General features: G+C 43.7%; 2 protein-coding genes across 3 annotated transcripts; one reads left to right on the top strand and one right to left on the bottom strand.

The window, feature by feature from the left end:
* Nucleotides 1–2,908: 2,908 nt before the first annotated feature.
* On the bottom strand, nt 2,909–7,262 carry LOC117747548 (circumsporozoite protein-like). 2 transcript variants are annotated; one of them, XM_034556876.1, is made up of 7 exons: nt 7,180–7,262; nt 7,027–7,044; nt 4,903–5,214; nt 4,739–4,828; nt 4,340–4,429; nt 3,854–4,159; nt 2,909–3,565 (listed from the first exon to the last, which is right to left on the bottom strand). In XM_034556876.1, the coding sequence occupies exons 1-7, from the start codon at nt 7,244–7,246 to the stop codon at nt 3,528–3,530; spliced, it is 921 nt and encodes a 306-aa protein (XP_034412767.1). In that variant the 5' UTR covers nt 7,247–7,262; the 3' UTR covers nt 2,909–3,527. The 2 variants fall into 2 exon arrangements, with proteins under 2 accessions (XP_034412767.1, XP_034412766.1); XM_034556875.1 differs by having other exon boundaries at nt 2,910–4,159.
* Nucleotides 7,263–14,343: 7,081 nt separating this feature from the next.
* On the top strand, nt 14,344–18,004 carry si:dkey-10h3.1 (BRD4-interacting chromatin-remodeling complex-associated protein). The gene is made up of 5 exons (XM_034557721.1): nt 14,344–14,559; nt 15,466–15,551; nt 15,775–16,029; nt 16,264–16,578; nt 17,052–18,004. The coding sequence occupies exons 1-5, from the start codon at nt 14,477–14,479 to the stop codon at nt 17,096–17,098; spliced, it is 786 nt and encodes a 261-aa protein (XP_034413612.1). The 5' UTR covers nt 14,344–14,476; the 3' UTR covers nt 17,099–18,004.
* Nucleotides 18,005–18,372: the final 368 nt, after the last annotated feature.

Below are 18,372 nucleotides of genomic sequence, written 5' to 3'. Positions count from 1 at the left end.
CAAATTATTATTAATTTATTCCTTGTTGTTCATGGTGGGACACAATACACAGGCCCATCTACAACTATATCCAAGTTCCATCCAAATTATAGCCACTTCATACCACTAATGTTATGCACATGTTGATCAATAATCGGGTGCATTGAGATCATGGATGCATCCTTTCATTTGTATTTACATATTAGCACCAACATCCTCAATAGTTCACTACTAAACACCTTCATATCTCTCAACTTACAGAGATACAATAATGTGAGCGCTGCAGTCCAAAAAGAAGACGTAAATGTGATATTAAGATGCTACAAATGAGGTAAACCAGCAGAATATACAAAGATTATTTAAAGGCTACATGTGGCAAATACAGTGTGGGAATAAAAATGTGTGAGTGCACTTAGTTTTCTGGCATATCTGTATTTTACTTACCAATCCGGCCTGCTTCTCAACATTCGCTGCGGAAAATGAGACAAAAAGTTGATTAATGACTCACAATGTTTTACTGAATGAGAATTTTTGACACTGATTTGATGTCTTGATGCGTTTGTTTGTTTGTTTGTTTGTTTTAACCGGACTAAGAGTCTGTCCTCCTGAATAAATATGACCATAGAGGTTGTTTGCACTGCAGCTTATGATGACCAATAGTTATGATCAGTGGGGAGGTGACCTCTGACCTTCTGAATTGATCAGATATTGAATTGGAATCAATAACCACAACCGTTATGATAATTTACAGTAGGCCTGTTATTGCTGTTTCCATCAATATAAAAGTGCCTTACACTGGTAAACAACGAGTGTTGTTGAGCAGGAGATTTTTTGTTTGTTTGTTGATCCAACTTCACATGTGTAACTTCCAGCATCAGATTCCTTCACTGAGGAGATTTTCACTGCAAGTTTCCCTTCGCCCGGTTTCCAGCCGTCGTCCTGAGATGTTCGGCCTTTGAATTGAGCTGCCTGATCTTCAGGGGAAACACCATTACTTCTGTAGACCAGGACTTTGAAGGTCCCGTTCAGGGTCCACACAATACTTTGTCCCGACACATTGAGGGTGAGGTCTGATTCACACACTATACACATATCCTTTAAAATCCATCCATCCATCCATGATCACCTCTTATCCGGGGTCGGGTCGCGGTGGCAGCAGGTTCAGCAGGCCGACCCAGGCTTCCCTCTCACCCGCAGCACTTTCCAGCTCATTCTGGGGGATCCCGAGGCGTTCCAAGGCCAGCCGGGAGATATAATCCCTCCAGCGTGTCCTCGGTCTTCCCCGGGGCCTCCTACCAGTTGGACGTGCCCGGAAAACCTCTAATGGGAGGCGTCCAGGAGGCATCCTGACTAGATGAACCACCTCAGCTGACTCCTTTGGACACGAAGGAGCAGCGACTCGACTCCAAGCTGCCCCCTGATGTCCGAGCTCCTTACCCTATCTCTAAGGCTGAGCCCGGCCACCCTACGGAGGAAGATCATTTCGGCCGCTTGTATCCGAGATCTCGTTCTTTCGGTCACGACCCAGAGTTCGTGACCATAGGTGAGGGTTGGAACGTAGACCGACCAGTAAATGGAGAGCTTTGCCTTCCGGCTCAGCTCCCTCTTCACCAAGACGGACCGGTACAGCGCCTGTTTTACTGCTGCAGCCGCACCGATCCGCCTGTCGACCTCCCGCTCCACCTTACCCTCACTCGTGAACAAGACCCCGAGATACTTGAACTCCTTCGCTTGGGGTAGGCAGTTTGCCCCCACCTGGAGGGAGCAATCCGCCGGTTTCCGGCAGAGCACCATGGCCTCAGATTTGGAGGTGCTAACTCTCATCCCTGCCGCTTCGCACTCGGCTGCAAAACGCCCCAGTGAATGCTGGAGGTCACGGTCCGAGGAGGCAAACAGAGTTAGAGGTTTTAGTACAGATTAATTAGGAAAAATGGGCATCTGTGCAATTTGAATTTTCTCATGTACCAAACCATATATTTCACTTTTTTTTGTAAGCAACATTTGTGACTGTAAAGCGCTAAATCGATTCATGTTGCTGTGTTCTTTGGCTCATATCTCAGAGATGCTTTGGTGCAGAAGGATTTAGAAAAGATATTTAGAAACTGTGTTGAATCTTCTTGCTTTTCGCTATCTGGCTTTTTCTGATAGCACCGAGCTACGGGATGCTAGTTCCAGAAACGTGCTGAGTGGGCTGACTCCTGACAAAATGATGATTATGATATTTTCACAATTCTTTCAGTTGGTGTTTGAGTTGTGTGGAAATGGCTTACTGATTCTTGTAGCCCAAGTTCTCTTGTTTAATTTGATGTACAACATCAATATATGTGCTCATGTTTATTGTAATGTTTTACACAGTCTAACTATGATGTGTAAATCGGGCCATGGGGCTCAAAAGACGGCTTGTTGCCAATCAGCTGTGAAGCATTAATGTAACCTCTGTCCTGTTTGTTTGTTTGTTTGTTTGTTTGTTTGTTTGTTTGTTTCACCTATACGTGCATTTGTCTTGTTAGTGTGGATGTGTTATGTGCCTCAGTGATATATACGTATGTGCTCATACTGTAGGTACACTTTTCTTTTGTTTATATGTGAATTAGTTGTGTCTATACGTCACCGTCTGTCTATGAATCTTAGTTGTATTATGTTATTGGACACCTTCAAAAAAAATCATCATCAGATGTTTCACAGCTTACAAAACTCACTTCCTCGATGTTTGTAATTGAATAAAAGTTTGAGCAAATCAAAATGTTGCATAATAATAATCAAACAAAAAGTTAAAGTGTCGGGTAAAATACAGTCAAAACATTTGCTGGGTCTCTATATTGCACATGATTCAGAAAAGTACAGTCTGTAAGTTAAAACATATTTATTTAAAATTATAAAAGATTAAAAACAGTGCATTCACGTGTTGGTATTGTTAAAGGCACATGGCGCAGACATCCTTATGGTTTATTACACTTACAGGTAAATGTGCTGAAGAAAGCACTAAGATGTCATTTTGCAGAACCCTTCATATTAATATGTGCCACTTCTGCCAATTAATGCCCCTAAACGGTTCTTTTAGCACATGTTTTGTGTTCTATACACCATTGGGTGGGAGGGGGGGTCCTGAACCGATGCGAGGGTCAGAGGATGTTGTATGTGTACAGATTGTAAAGTGAAGGACCAGGGTACACATAGAACTGGGAGAGCAGGTAAAGGTGGAACAAATATGGATTTTTTTCACCTAAAAATATATATATAAAGTTTTAAGATGGGGAATAAAATCAGGACAATGTGCCAAATAAGAATAAGTAAATAAGTTCCACATATTTGCGCCATAGTCGCCAAAAATGTATTTGGCTAGAACTTAAATGACGACAGACAACATGGTGAGGACTCTATGGGTCAAGAGCCAGATCCTCAGTGTATGGATAGACTGCTGTTGAGGACACCCCTCTGTCTGTGGGAACATGGTAGAGTCCGCTTCCCCAGACCAGTCTATTTGGTGGGGTGTGCTGCTCAGTTGCTGTTGCGATATCGTCGGCTGCATGTAACTTCCCTTGGGCCCGTCACAGCGTCTGAGGTGAATTTGGGCTCTCTTGTGAATTTGGGCTCCCTTGTGGATTTGGGTTCCCTTGTGAATTTGGGCTCTCTTGTGGATTTGGGCTCCCTTGTGGATTTGGGCTCCCTTGTGGATTTGGGCTCCCTTGTGGATTTGGGTTCCCTTGTGAATTTGGGCTATCTTGTGGATTTGGGTTCCCTTGTGAATTTGGGCTCTCTTGTGGATTTGGGCTCCCTTGTGGATTTGGGCTCCCTTGTGGATTTGGGCTCCCTTGTGGATTTGGGTTCCCTTGTGAATTTGGGCTCTCTTGTGGATTTGGGTTCCCTTGTGAATTTGGGCTCTCTTGTGGATTTGGGTTCCCTTGTGAATTTGGGCTCTCTTGTGGATTTGGGCTCCCTTGTGGATTTGGGCTCCCTTGTGGATTTGGGCTCCCTTGTGGATTTGGGTTCCCTTGTGAATTTGGGCTCTCTTGTGGATTTGGGTTCCCTTGTGAATTTGGGCTCTCTTGTGGATTTGGGCTCTCTTGTGAATTTGGGCTCTCTTGTGGATTTGGGCTCTCTTGTGGATTTGGGCTCCCTTGTGGATTTGGGCTCCCTTGCAGCTCCTCCATCTCCTCCTCTGTGGCCTCCTGTGGCTTTTCTGTAAGAAGATGGAGGTCAGAAGACTTCAAGCAATGAACTGATCCAAAACATTTCATCAACAGGACGTTTCGAGCGAGAGCTTTAGAGAACCACAGAGAACACAGAGAACCACAGAGAACACAGAGAACCACAGAGAACCGACATTAAAGGGGGCTAATAAAGTTCAGAAATGTCTTACTCTTGCAGCGAGGCCAGATCACCTTAGCGATGACGATGACAGCGATGACGATGCCAGCGATGAGGATGCCGTCGCCTTTTGGATCCCCCCCTGAAAGAATGTCAGAGATGTTCTTGTCGGTGTTTTACTGCTGACTTGTGATATATATATATATATATATATATATATATATATATATATATATATATATATATATATATATATATATATAATAATAGTGATCTGATCTTTCTCTGCCAGCTGTTCAGGGCCGCAGTCCGTCCCGCACGCTCTTGGGAAGAGGCTTTATGAATCGCTATAATTTCTATCATGGCATATTTTGAGAGTCAGCTCCGTGCGCCGTGTACACAGACCAGATGCTTCGCTGTGGGGTGAATACGAGTTATTAAACATTCTCACTGCGCAGAACGATGTCTTTTTTGATATTTGGGGGAGTTGCTCGAGTGCCGTCACCATCTGGCTGACTGGGTCGTGTGTTATGGACTTGAGCTGTGAAGAAAGAAAGAAAGCATTTGAGGGAGCTGCTGTTTGGAGGACAATCAGAAGAACCTCTGTGGACTCACCAGTGTGGCTTGTGGAACAGCTGATAATCTTGCCTCCATTAAAAGTGAAGGTGTATGTTCTACTCTCAGTAGTATTTACTTTGATCTTTACTGAGAAGTTCCCTGAACACGGATCTTCGGGAAAAACGTTTCCTTTGAACTCCTCGTGCCGGCTGCCAAGGTCTTCCACTCCATCACGGAACACCCACACATCCCTGAATTCCTCATCCATCAAATGAAAAGTCGAGTCTTTGCACACAAATTTTTGGAGTATCAAAATCCGTAGAGTCACGTTCCAACCAGGGTGGACTTCTAGAGAGCATTGTGGGTCAGCTGCGGATGAAAAGACACAATAAATATTCAACATTAAGCCTTTGTGTCTTTTCAGCAAAACACACTACATGATTTATTCTACTGCATCGGTCTCTGTGTTTTAGAACCTTTTCATAGCTATAATTTGATAATCTGTCACTAAATCACAAGCAGGTCCTTTAATTTATAGAGTTTCATCGTGATGTATAAAGATATATTATTATAACCGGAGCAGTCATGTACACGTAGATCCTTGAGATAAAAAAAAATTATATTGATAGTTTTTAAAAAAGGGAAAGGTGGTCGTATTGTCAGGCAAATCAATAGGTTAAAGTCCGAACTGTACAGCTGTCAATCATTAGTGAATGAAAGACAATTAAAAGACAATGAAGGCAGAGAAAGTGATGACGTCATCAGGAAACTTAATATGCTCAGTGTATCCTCAAACATCCCCCAGCAGCCTATAAGCCTATAGCAGCATATTCAGTGCCGTAACGGAAACACATGAGGCCCCCCTGCAGAATAACCCTGAGAGGGCCCCCCCCCCATATGTAAGGGATAATGTATTGTCCGGCGGTCATTATCCAAAGATAAACGACTCCTACATGCCCGCACGGTCACGGAGATGTGTTTATTATTGAAATCCGTTGTTTTAAAGGATAGTTACGAGCGATTTTGTGAAACGTTACTTGCGTCGCGGAAAGTTGACGGAGCTCACGGCGAGTGGTTGTAATTTACGTAAGTTAGGACATAAACTTAACGGTTACTTGTATTATTTTGTACAGAGCCGTTGTCTTCTCAAAAGGGTTGCAGTGTTGGACAACGTGAAATGAAGTTAAACAACGATGTGGTTGTGGAGATAATTAAGGAAACGTGTCCGATAATGGGCGCAGGGGGTATAGTGAGAGCATAGGTTTAATAAGGTTAATGTATTTTCAAGCACAACACATAGACAGAGCAGTACAGCTGTCAAAGTATAACGTTAGCTACGTGCTAATGTTAGCTATAGCAAACAGTACAATACCCGTCTCTTCTGGCAGATGAGTGCATCCTTCACCAGCTGGTCGAAAAAGACTTGTAATGTTGGGAAGTTTGGCATTTAATTCAGAAATGTTCTGTTTTGATTGCCGCTTTTGGGCACCACTTTTAAATGTGCGTTTCATTTTTCCTCAAGAGAAATGTCCTCGTAGTTCTCCCAGAATGCACCGCGGCCCAACAATAACACCAGTCCGCGTAGCAGGAGACCCTAGTGGTTGCCTGTTACGATTGCCTTTACAACTATTATTTAAAACTTATAAAGCCAGTTTAAAATACTTTTTTTTATTGTGTAGCTTTATATGAGAGAGACCACTTTGAGGGATATCTTAATGTTATTACGTAATGTAATATTATTTATTAATTACATTATTCGGCCCAGATTCGGCAGCCGATAAACCGGTTGCCATGTGTCAGACAGAATCAGAGACATTAAAATACATCAAAAGACCACAAAGAGACATTAAAAGACCACAAAGAGACACATGAGATATTAAAAGACCACAAAGAGACATTAAAAGACCACAATGAGACAAAACACGACCACATTGAGACATTAAAACATCACAATGAGACAAAACACCACCACAAAAATAAACTAAACGGATCCAAAGACACAAAAGGAAACAAAGTACTGTTATTTGTTTGTTTTTTCAATATTTTTTGATTGTACATTTTAATTATGTCTCGTGTTTTTTGTTTTTTTTATGCACCTTCCACCTTGTCAAATTCCTTGTATGTGTAACGTTATTGGCAGGAAACAGTTCTGATTATGAGGTAAAGACGGGTTTGACTTACCAGGCTCTCCTATTGGCCCTGGGGGGGGGGATAAAATGCATAATTATTACAGGAAGAATGAAACACAGATGTACGGATTGTCGACTTGTGTCAAATGATTAAAGTAAAGAAGCCTGTAAAGGACGTGTTGATCATCAGAGTGAAGGACTCTACCTGCAGCTGTCGGGAGCAGAAGAACCAGACTGAGGACCAGGACCACGGACCCGGTTCTCCCCGTCATCGCTGCTTTCAAAAGAATGAACAATGTCCAAAGTGAAATGACTTTCCTACTTTCGGTCTCACCTGTTGCAGGTGAAGCTCCTCCCAGAGAGCAGGAAGCACTGTGTCGTCGCTATGGGAACCAGAAGGCCACGCACAGGATTAACCCCTCCCACCTGACCGGCAGGTTTAACTTCATTCTTTTCAAAATCAAATAAAAGAGAATCAAAAATCAAATCACACCCTAAATGGGTAAATATAACTAATTAAAACACGTAAATCAAGTTTCTACTTATAGATACGTGACATAAATCATTGTGTGGTGAACCAATTATAATAAAGCAATAATTCACAATCAATAAGTGAAACACAAAATATTGGTCAACACACAATAACTTGTTTATGTTAATAAAGTAATACTTTGAACCAGGTTGTTTATATTAATAAAGTAATACTTTGAACCAGATTGTTTATATTAATAAAGTAATACTTTGAACCAGGTTGTTTATATTAATAAAGTAATACTATGAACCAGGTTGTTTATGTTGTCATTAAACAACACTGTAAGAACACAGATGAAGTAAGAGGATCTATTTTGTAGTCCTTCTCCTGAACATTGTAGTTTCAGACTGACGTCACTAGCCGTCGCCTCATAACTACGAAGTTTAGTGAAAGTGGAGCTGAGCCTAACCACCACACTCATGAACTCTCCTCCCCAGCTTTCCTTGACTCCGTGACGTTTTCCACAGAGGTCAAGGAGAAGTGGTTAGGAAAGGACGTTAGGCGGTCATTCTTTGACCATTCGACCGCAGACACCTGTGGGGTTTTTACCATAAAGATAAAGCCCCGCTAGTTCAATTAACAGACCCACACTCCAATGACCACAGATGACAGGCTCGAGCTCTTGGTTTTACTTGCTGCAAGGAGAATGTTGAGCTGTGCCTCTCCAAACACTCTGGCTCTACCACAGTCCTTTTTATTGAAGTGGTTATCCCACACAGAATGAGGAAACAGTTTGTCCAGTCCCTCATCAGTCTGAGATGACCCTGAGCCATGTGTGGTGGTGTGTGAGGTATGTGGGGAGACACATTAACCCTGTTGACCTCTTGTCCTCAGGGTGAACGGTATAGAATAAGTAAAACAACAACGTATTACTCTTCTTCTGTTAGCTACAGTAATTACATTCATAGGGCGTACATTCTTTAATGCAAATTGAAAACACATGCTCTAAACTCTAACATTCCCTCCTGTTTTTCATTTTTTAGCTTTGTACTGTGTTTTTCTCATATTCAGATCTGGTTAACTTGTTATACACACTTTCTAACCAGCCGTCATTATAAACCTTAGTACTGTACTCTTTGCTGGGCGCGTTCAACACTAGAGTATACATCAGGGGGGGCTTTGTTCAGAGCCATATGATCTTCTTCGCTCTTGGGTTCATCCTGCTGCAACATGACGTATTGTACAAAGGTATTACCCACCATCCTGCCAATCATTGCTTTTATGCAGGGGATTATACAAGCCATAAGACAACACATCAGAACGAAAATACATGTCATCAGTACTCCAGCTTTTACGAGGAGTTTCATCCAGCTTCCAGACCACAGCCAGCCGAACCAGTTGGATTGTAAAACATCAACATGGTCGGCGGCCACGGCCTTCTGGAGGGCCCGCAGGCGGTCCATTGCAAAGGTCATGTTGTCAGAATGTACGTCATCGGTAATGAATGTACAACATCTTGTGTTCAGTCAGCCAACTTATGCATATATGAAAACCATTTATTCTTCAGCCGTGGTTGTTTCTCTTCTCCGCTGTCCTGACCCCAGGGGTCGTCTTTCAGATGTGTCCATCTTTTCTGCCTCGACTGCAGAGCGTCATAGTTCAGCAGTCCTACGACCACTAGGGTCGCAGCAACTGCGGCCACCGCAAGTAACACCTTACCAAGCATTTTCTAAATGGATTGTGGCTCGGTTGATTTCTTCACCGGGTTGAGACTAGTGGCCACTAAAAGAACCACCACCCCGTGTAACCGGACTTCACACCACTATCCGTCGTCTGCCTGGAGAGGTATTACCTTTTTGCAGTTGTTTTTATGTATCCATGTGTTCCGCTCTGCGATTTTTAACCACGTTGGAGTAGTCAGCAAGACGGTGAATGGACCTTCCCAGCGTGGATGGTGCCAATGTTTTCTTTTCACCTCCTTGATGAGGACCTGGTCGCCTGGCTCCACACGGGTGTTCTGGAGGGGAACAGAGATGTCTGGCAGGTTATTTGTTCGAGCGATCTCGTTGCTTTTAAAAAGACGGCTCATCCAGTCAGCTAGTGTGTGGTCCGCCCCTGCCTCATCTACCTCTCTTATAGTGTCTATAATTGGTAGTCTAAACTGCCTCCCTGTCACTATTTCAAAAGGTGACAGCCCCTGTGGAGTGGGCGTAATTCTCATGTATGTTTCAACCAGAGACACACATTCCTCCCATGTCCTCCCAGTCTCTTCCATTGTTTTTCTAAGTCTCAGTTTCACTGTGCCGTTTGTCCTCTCGACTAACCCTGCACTCTGGGGGTGATATGCGCAGTGGTTTTTTAACTGAATGTTTAAATGTTCGGACATCAAGGAGATGACCCGATTTACAAAATGAGAGCCGTTGTCACTGTACAGTCTCTCTGGAATCCTTTTGTCTGGTATGATACTCTTGCAAATGGCTTTTGCTACAGTTATGGCGTCTGCATGTTTAGCTGGGATTATGTCCACCCATTTAGAGAACGGACATATTAACACTAAGCAATACTTGTAGCCTTTGCATGGTGTTAGTTCAATAAAGTCCATGTTCAAATATTGGAATGGGTATGAGGAGGAAGGAAATTTCCCTCTCATTGGTCTTTCATTTCCTTGTGCATTATGTCTGCAACATACCATACATGCTCTACAAAAGTTTTTGGAAAATTTAGTGTAATTGTATGTATGGAAGTGCATGTTTATCATCCGTACCATCCCTCCTTCCTTTGCTTTGATGTCAGCGTGTGCATTACCTCGTGCCACTGTGTCCTTTCTACTGGTATGTGCTGCACACTTACATATTGCGACCGTACGTGGTAACAATACTGCTTTTAAAAGGTTCGTCAGTCTCGTTTGTACGGAGTCAGTCCTTCACATGCTTTTCTACATTGTTCTTCTGTCCATGGACGGAAAACCTTTACCCTTACTTCCTGATCTAGGGTGCCGTCTGCTTGCCCTGGCATTTGTAAACCATAATGCGGATTTGCTACGGCGACCAAGGGAAACACAGAGGCCTGTGCATGCATGTCATCTTTCAGTTGTTCTAAGTCGGGGTATAAAGGGGGAGTGAGAGACGGGTTCCTCTCTGCTGCAACCGAACGTGTTTCAACAGGACTACGCATACCTTGTATTATATTTTAGTTTGTCTGTTCTGCTTTATTTTGTATTTGTAATTTTCTATTCCTCTATTGTGTTCATTGCCTCATGTATTTTCTGAAATGTTTACTTGTATTGATGTTGTTTTTACCTTGCTTATATGTAGAGCACTTTGTAAACTCTGTTTTTAAAGGTGCTATATAAATAAATGTATTATTATTGTTATTATTATTATACCGCTCTCTCCCTTTTGTGCCATCCTCTCTACGTGTTTATCTATTGCTGCCTCACCTCTCTTTTTCCTCTCTGCTCTGGCTTTCTCCTCTTCTCTTGCGATCTCTCTCTCTTTCCTGTCTAGTTCTTCTCTCATTTCTCTCTCTCTGTCCCTCCTTGCTCTCCTTGCTGCTGCACTACCTGATGTTGACGCTCCTGTTTCATCGTCAGAATCTTCTGAAACTGCTGCTACCATTGTACTTTGCTTGTCCCTCTCTTGGCTTTCTGCTCTTTTCTTTGCCTGCTCACTCCATATTTTTGCCGTTCTCATCTGTTTGTCCAACCCCTCTCTTTCTTTTCCTGTCTTTCCTGCCGCTGTAGCCCTACGTTTTTCCAATAACTCAATACAGCTTGCTTTTTCTAACCTTCCTGTGAAACCATGTTTCTTATGCCAGGTTTTACAATGGATCGTACTACCAGGACAATAATGCTCCATGTACTTCATGTCCCCCAGTACATTATTCTTTACACTATGTGTTCTTACTTGACAACGTGTCTTTCAGAACCTAAATCCTCATTCATCACTTGTGTACTTCAACAGACCACAGAGTTTGTGTTATCACCGTTAGGTTTCCACTCTGCGCGCTGATTCCACTGATGACAGTTATTCAACCACTTGCATTCGACATTCATTCACAATTGTATGACCTCCTCAGGGTGGAGTAACCGTTCTCAAACCTCCTTTTCGGTGGAGTAACCGCAACCTCCTTTCGGTGGAGTAACCGTTCTCAAACCTCCTTTCGGTGGAGTAACCGTTCTCAAACCTCCTTTCGGTGGAGTAACCGTTCTCAAACCTCCTTTCGGTGCAGTAATCGTTCTCAAACCTCCTTTCGGTGGAGTAATCGCAACCTCCTTTCGGTGGAGTAACCACAACCTCCTTTCGGTGGAGTAACCGCAAACCTCCTTTCAGTGGAGTAACCACAACCTCCTTTCGGTGGAGTAACCGCAAACCTCCTTTCAGTGGAGTAACCACAACCTCCTTTCGGTGGAGTAACCGCAAACCTCCTTTCAGTGGAGTAACCACAACCTCCTTTCGGTGGAGTAACCGCAAACCTCCTTTCAGTGGAGTAACCACAACCTCCTTTCGGTGGAGTAACCGCAAACCTCCTTTCAGTGGAGTAACCACAACCTCCTTTCGGTGGAGTAACCGCAAACCTCCTTTCAGTGGAGTAACCACAACCTCCTTTCGGTGGAGTAACCGCAAACCTCCTTTCAGTGGAGTAACCGCAAACCTCCTTTCAGTGGAGTAACCGCAAACCTCCTTTCGGTGGAGTAACCGCAAACCTCCTTTCGGTGGAGTAACCGCAAACCTCATTTCGGTGGAGTAACCGCAAACCTCCTTTCGGTGGAGTAACCACAACCTCCTTTCGGTGGAGTAACCGCAAACCTCCTTTCGGTGGAGTAACCGCAAACCTCCTTTCGGTGGAGTAACCGTTCCTTACCTGTTATCTGAGGTCACTGGTTGGGTCTGGATCCCGTCAATCGTCTCAGGGAAGAAGGAGGTTGGACATTTAATGCACCGGCCCGGCCACGAATTCACGTCCCGGGACTTTGACAGGATCGGCTGATGACCCTGGCTGTCGACAGACTTCGGCGTGTCTTCCCCTTCCTCTTTTCCGTTGACGATGTCTTGGGATCCGGCTCGAAGGACCAATTAATGTGGGGTTTTTACCATAAAGATAAAGCCTCGCTAGTTCAATTAACAGACCCACACTCCAATGACCACAGATGACAGGCTCGAGCTCTTGGTTTTACTTGCTGCAAGGAGAATGTTGAGCTGTGCCTCTCCAAACACTCTGGCTCTACCACAGTCCTTTTTATTGAAGTGGTTACCCCACACAGAATGAGGAAACAGTTTGTCTCTCATCAGTCTGAGATGACCCTGAGCCATGTGTGGTGGTGTGTGAGGTATGTGGGGAGACACAAAACAAACCTAGTTTTGTGCCTGCACATTAACCCTGTTGACCTCTTGTCCTCAGGGTGAACGCTATAGAATAAGTAAAACAACAACGTATTACTCTTCTTCTGTTAGCTACAGTAATTACATTCATAGGGCGTACATTCTTTAATGCAAATTGAAAACACATGCTCTAAACTCTAACAACACCTGTCTTGTTTCTTCTGTTCTTCCTTTTTGTTGCATTACTGCCACCTTCTGGTTCAGTTTCTGTGTGGTACTGCTTCTCTGCTTTACTTTTTGGGATGGATTTATTTATATATCCATCCATCCATCCATTATCAGCTCTTATCCGGGGTCGGGTCGCGGTGGCAGCAGGTTCAGCAGGCCGACCCAGGCTTCCCTCTCACCCGCAGCACTTTCCAGCTCATTCTGGGGGATCCCGAGGCGTTCCAAGGCCAGCCGGGAGATATCATCCCTCCAGCGTGTCCTCGGTCTTCCCCGGGGCCTCCTACCAGTTGGACGTGCCCGGAAAACCTCTAATGGGAGGCGTCCAGGAGGCATCCTGACTAGATGCCCGAACCACCTCAGCTGACTCCTTTGGACACGAAGGAGCAGCGACTCGACTCCAAGCTGCCCCCTGATGTCCGAGCTCCTTACCCTATCTCTAAGGCTGAGCCCGGCCACCCTACGGAGGAAGCTCATTTCGGACGCTTGTATCCCAGATCTCGTTCTTTCGGTCACGACCCAGAGTTCGTGACCATTGGTGAGGGTTGGAACGTAGACCGACCAGTAAATGGAGAGCTTTGCCTTCCGGCTCAGCTCCCTCTTCACCAAGACGGACCGGTACAGCGCCTGTTTTACTGCTGCAGCCGCACCGATCCGCCTATCGATCTCCCGCTCCACCTTACCCTCACTCGTGAACAAGACCCCGAGATACTTGAACTCCTTCGCTTGGGGTAGGCAGTTTGCCCCCACCTGGAGGGAGCAATCCGCCGGTTTCCGGCAGAGCACCATGGCCTCAGATTTGGAGGTGCTAACTCTCATCCCTGCCGCTTCGCAGTCGGCTGCAAAACGCCCCAGTGAATGCTGGAGGTCACGGTCCGAGGAGGCAAACAGGACCACATCATCCGCAAACAGCAGAGAGGCGATCCCGAGACTCCCGAACCGGATCCTCTCCGCCCCCTGGCTGCGCCTAGATATCCTGTCCATGAAGGTCACGAACAGGACCGGTGATAAAGGGCAGCCCTGGCGGAGGCCAACACCCACCGGGAACGTGTCTGACTTACTACCGAGGAGACGAACACAGCTCCTACTGCAGGCGTACAGAGACCGGATGTAGTATTTATATATATATATTATATAGTTAAACACATTTCGTGTTCCTTGTTTCATTATGATTTGAGTCTTCAGGTTAATGATGTGGCTTCCTGGTGTGTCGTTGCACAGAAAGGTGACTCATGAGCCCCAAACCTCTGTGACCAAGTTCAGTTTCACTTTGTGAATTTATTCTTATTGTTGTATTATTTGTGAAGATTCGTTGACGCATTACGTTTGATTCTTGGCAAAATAAAGAAAATAAAGTGGTAACAATGGCAACTGGTTCAGTAATTCAAAAGTCTACCGTCGTCTTTACGCCTCGGCATGTGAACTTTTTTTGAATAGAAGAAACGTTCACATCGATATTTGTGACGACGTCCTCTGAGCTCAGGATGTGGGCAGACTGGAGGCCACCGAGAGGAACACAAGCAGCAGCTACACAGGATGGCGGTGGCCTCACTCTGCCTCATGCTCTGTAAGACAATTTATTTTTTACAATGCTTCTTTTCTTTCTTTCTTTATTCGACAATGAACATGAAATGCAGTTTAGAGATCTGACCAGAAGCACAAGAGTTCACTCTGTGCAGACGGACAGGACAGGGAAGGTATGGTACGCTGCAGTGTACAGTATGACCGGAAATATACAAGTAGTACATGGGATGAGTGAGTTATCTGGATTTGATTGGTTATGGATCTTCTTTGGTCCTGAAGTTTGCTTTCAATTATCCAAAGCTGTCCTCTTGGCATCGAGTCTTTAAACCCTCGTGGAAAGGTTTGGCCTTAAGCCTTCAGTTTGCTGGATCATGAGCACAAAACCCTTGTGTGGACCTGATCTTTGATAAGTATGATGAGAAATGTTGCTGTAATTGACTGTAATTATTGATTTATCTCATAGTTAAAGAGCTACCATAATACCAAGCACAGGTTGTTAGATTCTGTTTTTAATCAGACATTAGATGTCGAACTGACCACAAAAAAATATATATATATATATATATATATAAAGGAAAAAATATTAATATATATAATTTTAAAAAAGAAATATATATATATATATAAATATAAAAAATGTATAACAAAATAGGATTAATAAATGAATAAAAAATATTGTTTTTCAAAATATATATATATATTATATGTATTATTTAAAAAAAGAAATATATATATTTATAAATAAATACATAAATAAATAAGATGAATAAAGATATTTCTAAAAAAATATATATTATTTTATTATTTTGTATTATATATATATATATATATATATATTTATTTTTTATTTATCTTATTTTTTATATTTTTATGATTATATTTTTTTATTATGTATATATATATTAATTTTTTTAAAGCATGTATTTGTATCTCCTGTTCGTACCACCAGCGGCCACGCTCAGCATCCATCCCGAGAAGTCTCAGTTCTACCTGTACGAGCACGTCTCTTTGGCCCGGTCAACATCACGGTGACGGGTACGCAGTAAACAACAATAACCCCAATTGGGTGGTTTTAATAACTGTGGTAAAGCCGTAGAGATGTTAAGTGAAACATCTTGAAAGCATATGAGAGTCTTCGTCTGCACTGAGGCCGACATGCTCAAATCTACACATAGACTTCTGACTTTAGACTCTGAAGCTTCACACACATTTAGAGATCATAGTAAATGCTGCTACGCTTGTCGACACTGTGTTTCAGCCGGGGTCGTGGTCCTGGGGAGCCCGGCGCTGCCCGTGATGGAGGGAGACCAGGTGACCCTTCAGTGCTTCTACAAGGAGAGAGTTCAAACGTCCCCCACGTCGCATTTCTCTGCCGTCTTCTACAGAAACGATGAGGTCATCGGCACTGGGCCTGAAGGGAAGATGCTCCTCCCAGCGGTGTCCAGGTCTGAAGAAGGCTTCTTCAGGTGTGAGCACCCCACGAGGGGGAGGTCCCCCCAGAGCTGGCTGTCAGGTGATGTTCTGCTTCCTGTTTACTGGCTATATGTTGAAGATGCTGGAGGTTTAGGACACGTAGGTCATTGTATAGGCTGCTCACAGTGTTTCAGTGACCACCAACACCAAAGAACACGTGTTTTCTCCACTGGAAGAGCATCTTAGAGGGCACTTCATGTTTTCTCCACTAGAAGAGCATCTTAGAGGGCACTTCATTATGTTTCATGTTTGAAACTCACTTCCTTCCTCCCAGTGAGACCTCGTCCTGACCTCCCTCCTCCTCCTCCTCTCATGGCTCGTCCTGACCTCCCTCCTCCTCCTCCTCTCATGGCTCGTCCTGACCTCCCTCCTCCTCCTCCTCTCATGGCTCATCCTGACCTCCCTCCTCCTCCTCCTCTCATGGCTCGTCCTGACCTCCCTCCTCCTCCTCCTCTCATGGCTCATCCTGACCTCCCTCCTCCTCCTCCTCTCATGGCTCTTCCCCGGCTGCTGTGCACCATCCTGCTGTTCGCCCTCTACACCTTCATCCTCGTGGTGTGCATGTACCAGTACCGGAAGATGGCTCGAGGTGAGAACCCCTTTAGGACCTGGAGGCCTCCTCGAGGCCCCCTAAAGGTGTATGTCATCTGCAGCCTCACCACTAGGTGGCACTAAATCCCACACAAGCAAAAGTATTGATACCACACTGTGAAAAAGATCCTTAATTTAAGGCTTTACTGAAGTAAAGGTGAGCCTCAGCTAAATGTACCCAAAGTATTTTAATTAATCAGTAAAATGTTCTTATATGTTTCTGGATTTTAAAAACTAGAAACAGTTTATTTGTTGTTCACTGAAGGTGAACGTTTCTTGTGGCTGATGACACATTTTGATTCTGTGGTTTTCGGTGGGAAATTGTTCTATTAAAAATCAACACGGTCGTAGTTTCCACTGGGCCGGAAGGGCAGGAGCCGGTTGCCACGGCAACAACAATAACGCCCCACTGAAGTGAAAGAAGGTGCTCTCGCTCCACTTGACCCTCTTTCTCCTCCCGTTGTCCTGCAGCTCGAGCTGAGGCCAAAAAGAGAGCTGACCATCTCGTCCTGGAATGATGATGAGGAAGATGATGATGATGATGAAGAAGAAGACACTGTATTTTTATTCATCTATTTTTCTAAAATTATGTATATCTATCTTTTATCATCGCTTAGCTGCTGTATGAAGGATGGAACCTGAAAAAACTATTATTTAATGAATGAAAACAAACAAATAAACAAATTGATGGATAAATGCAAAGAAATAGATAACAATGTAAAAACACATTTAATGAATAAAAGAGCAGAATTAAAACAGAAATATCAATTCATGAATTAAATAGTTAATGCATACATTTATTCATTATTTATTATTTATTTTGGAAGCTTCCGTCCTTCATAAACATGATGCCTAACATGCTTTATTTCATAATCCTTCTGCACGCACTCAGCCATCTGAATACTTTTCTTTCTTTTTTATTTAATCAAATAACTCAGTTGAGAACCAGTTCTCAATGTTATAAATCTGTTATATTTGTTCCATTTCTTATTCTATCTTCATTGTGTAACAATGTTCATCTGCACTGCATAAATGCAAAAATGCATACATTTAACATTGAATAATTAATATACATATATGTATATATATATATATATATGTATTATTCTATGTAATGTAATGTAATGTAATATTCTTCATCAGTATTACTTTGTTGGTGAGCTGCATTACCAAAGATTGCCCAGCAGGTGTCACCAATGTAACTTTTAAAGGCTTTTAAATCAGCTGTAATGAAATGTGTTGCATTCAGGGTCCTGTACTTTGCAGAACTCCCACGTCTCTTTGCTTTATGGGCAGAAGTGACTCATGTTGATGGAATGATCTCACAGGAAGCGAGAGACTGTCAGAGAGACTGTCAGAGAGAGACTGTCAGAGAGACTGTCAGAGAGACTGTCAGAGAGACTGTCAGAGAGATTGTCAGAGAGACTGTCAGAGAGACTGTCAGAGAGACTGTCAGGGAGACTGTCAGAGAGACTGTCAGAGAGACTGTCAGAGAGAGACTGTCAGGGAGACTGTCAGGGAGACTGTCAGAGAGAGACTGTCAGAGAGACTGTCAGAGAGACTGTCAGAGAGAGACTGTCAGAGAGACTGTCAGGGAGACTGTCAGAGAGACTGTCAGAGAGACTGTCAGAGAGATTGTCAGAGAGACTGTCAGAGAGACTGTCAGAGAGACTGTCAGAGAGAGACTGTCAGAGAGACTGTCAGGGAGACTGTCAGAGAGACTGTCAGGGAGACTGTCAGAGAGACTGTCAGAGAGACTGTCAGAGAGACTGTCAGAGAGACTGTCAGAGAG

The sequence above is a fragment of the Cyclopterus lumpus genome, chromosome 18, assembly GCF_009769545.1.
Source record: "Cyclopterus lumpus isolate fCycLum1 chromosome 18, fCycLum1.pri, whole genome shotgun sequence".
NCBI classification, from domain to species: Eukaryota; Metazoa; Chordata; class Actinopteri; order Perciformes; family Cyclopteridae; genus Cyclopterus; species Cyclopterus lumpus.
Note: the sequence above shows the minus strand (reverse complement) of the source record. Positions and strands in the feature narration are given on the sequence as shown.

Excerpts from the sequence above, each read along its gene's own strand:
- LOC117747548 (XM_034556875.1), bottom strand. The coding sequence starts at position 7,246 with ATGACGGGGAGAACCGGGTCCGTGGTCCTGGTCCTCAGTCTGGTTCTT. Across the intron at positions 4,829-4,902 it reads CTGTTCCACAAGCCACACTG|CTCAAGTCCATAACACACGA; the intron begins GTGAGTCCACAG and ends CTTTCTTCACAG. Across the intron at positions 4,160-4,339 it reads GATCTGGCCTCGCTGCAAGA|AAAAGCCACAGGAGGCCACA; the intron begins GTAAGACATTTC and ends ATCTTCTTACAG.
- si:dkey-10h3.1 (XM_034557721.1), top strand. The coding sequence starts at position 14,477 with ATGTGGGCAGACTGGAGGCCACCGAGAGGAACACAAGCAGCAGCTACA. Across the intron at positions 14,560-15,465 it reads CTCACTCTGCCTCATGCTCT|CGGCCACGCTCAGCATCCAT; the intron begins GTAAGACAATTT and ends TCGTACCACCAG. Across the intron at positions 15,552-15,774 it reads GGTCAACATCACGGTGACGG|CCGGGGTCGTGGTCCTGGGG; the intron begins GTACGCAGTAAA and ends ACTGTGTTTCAG.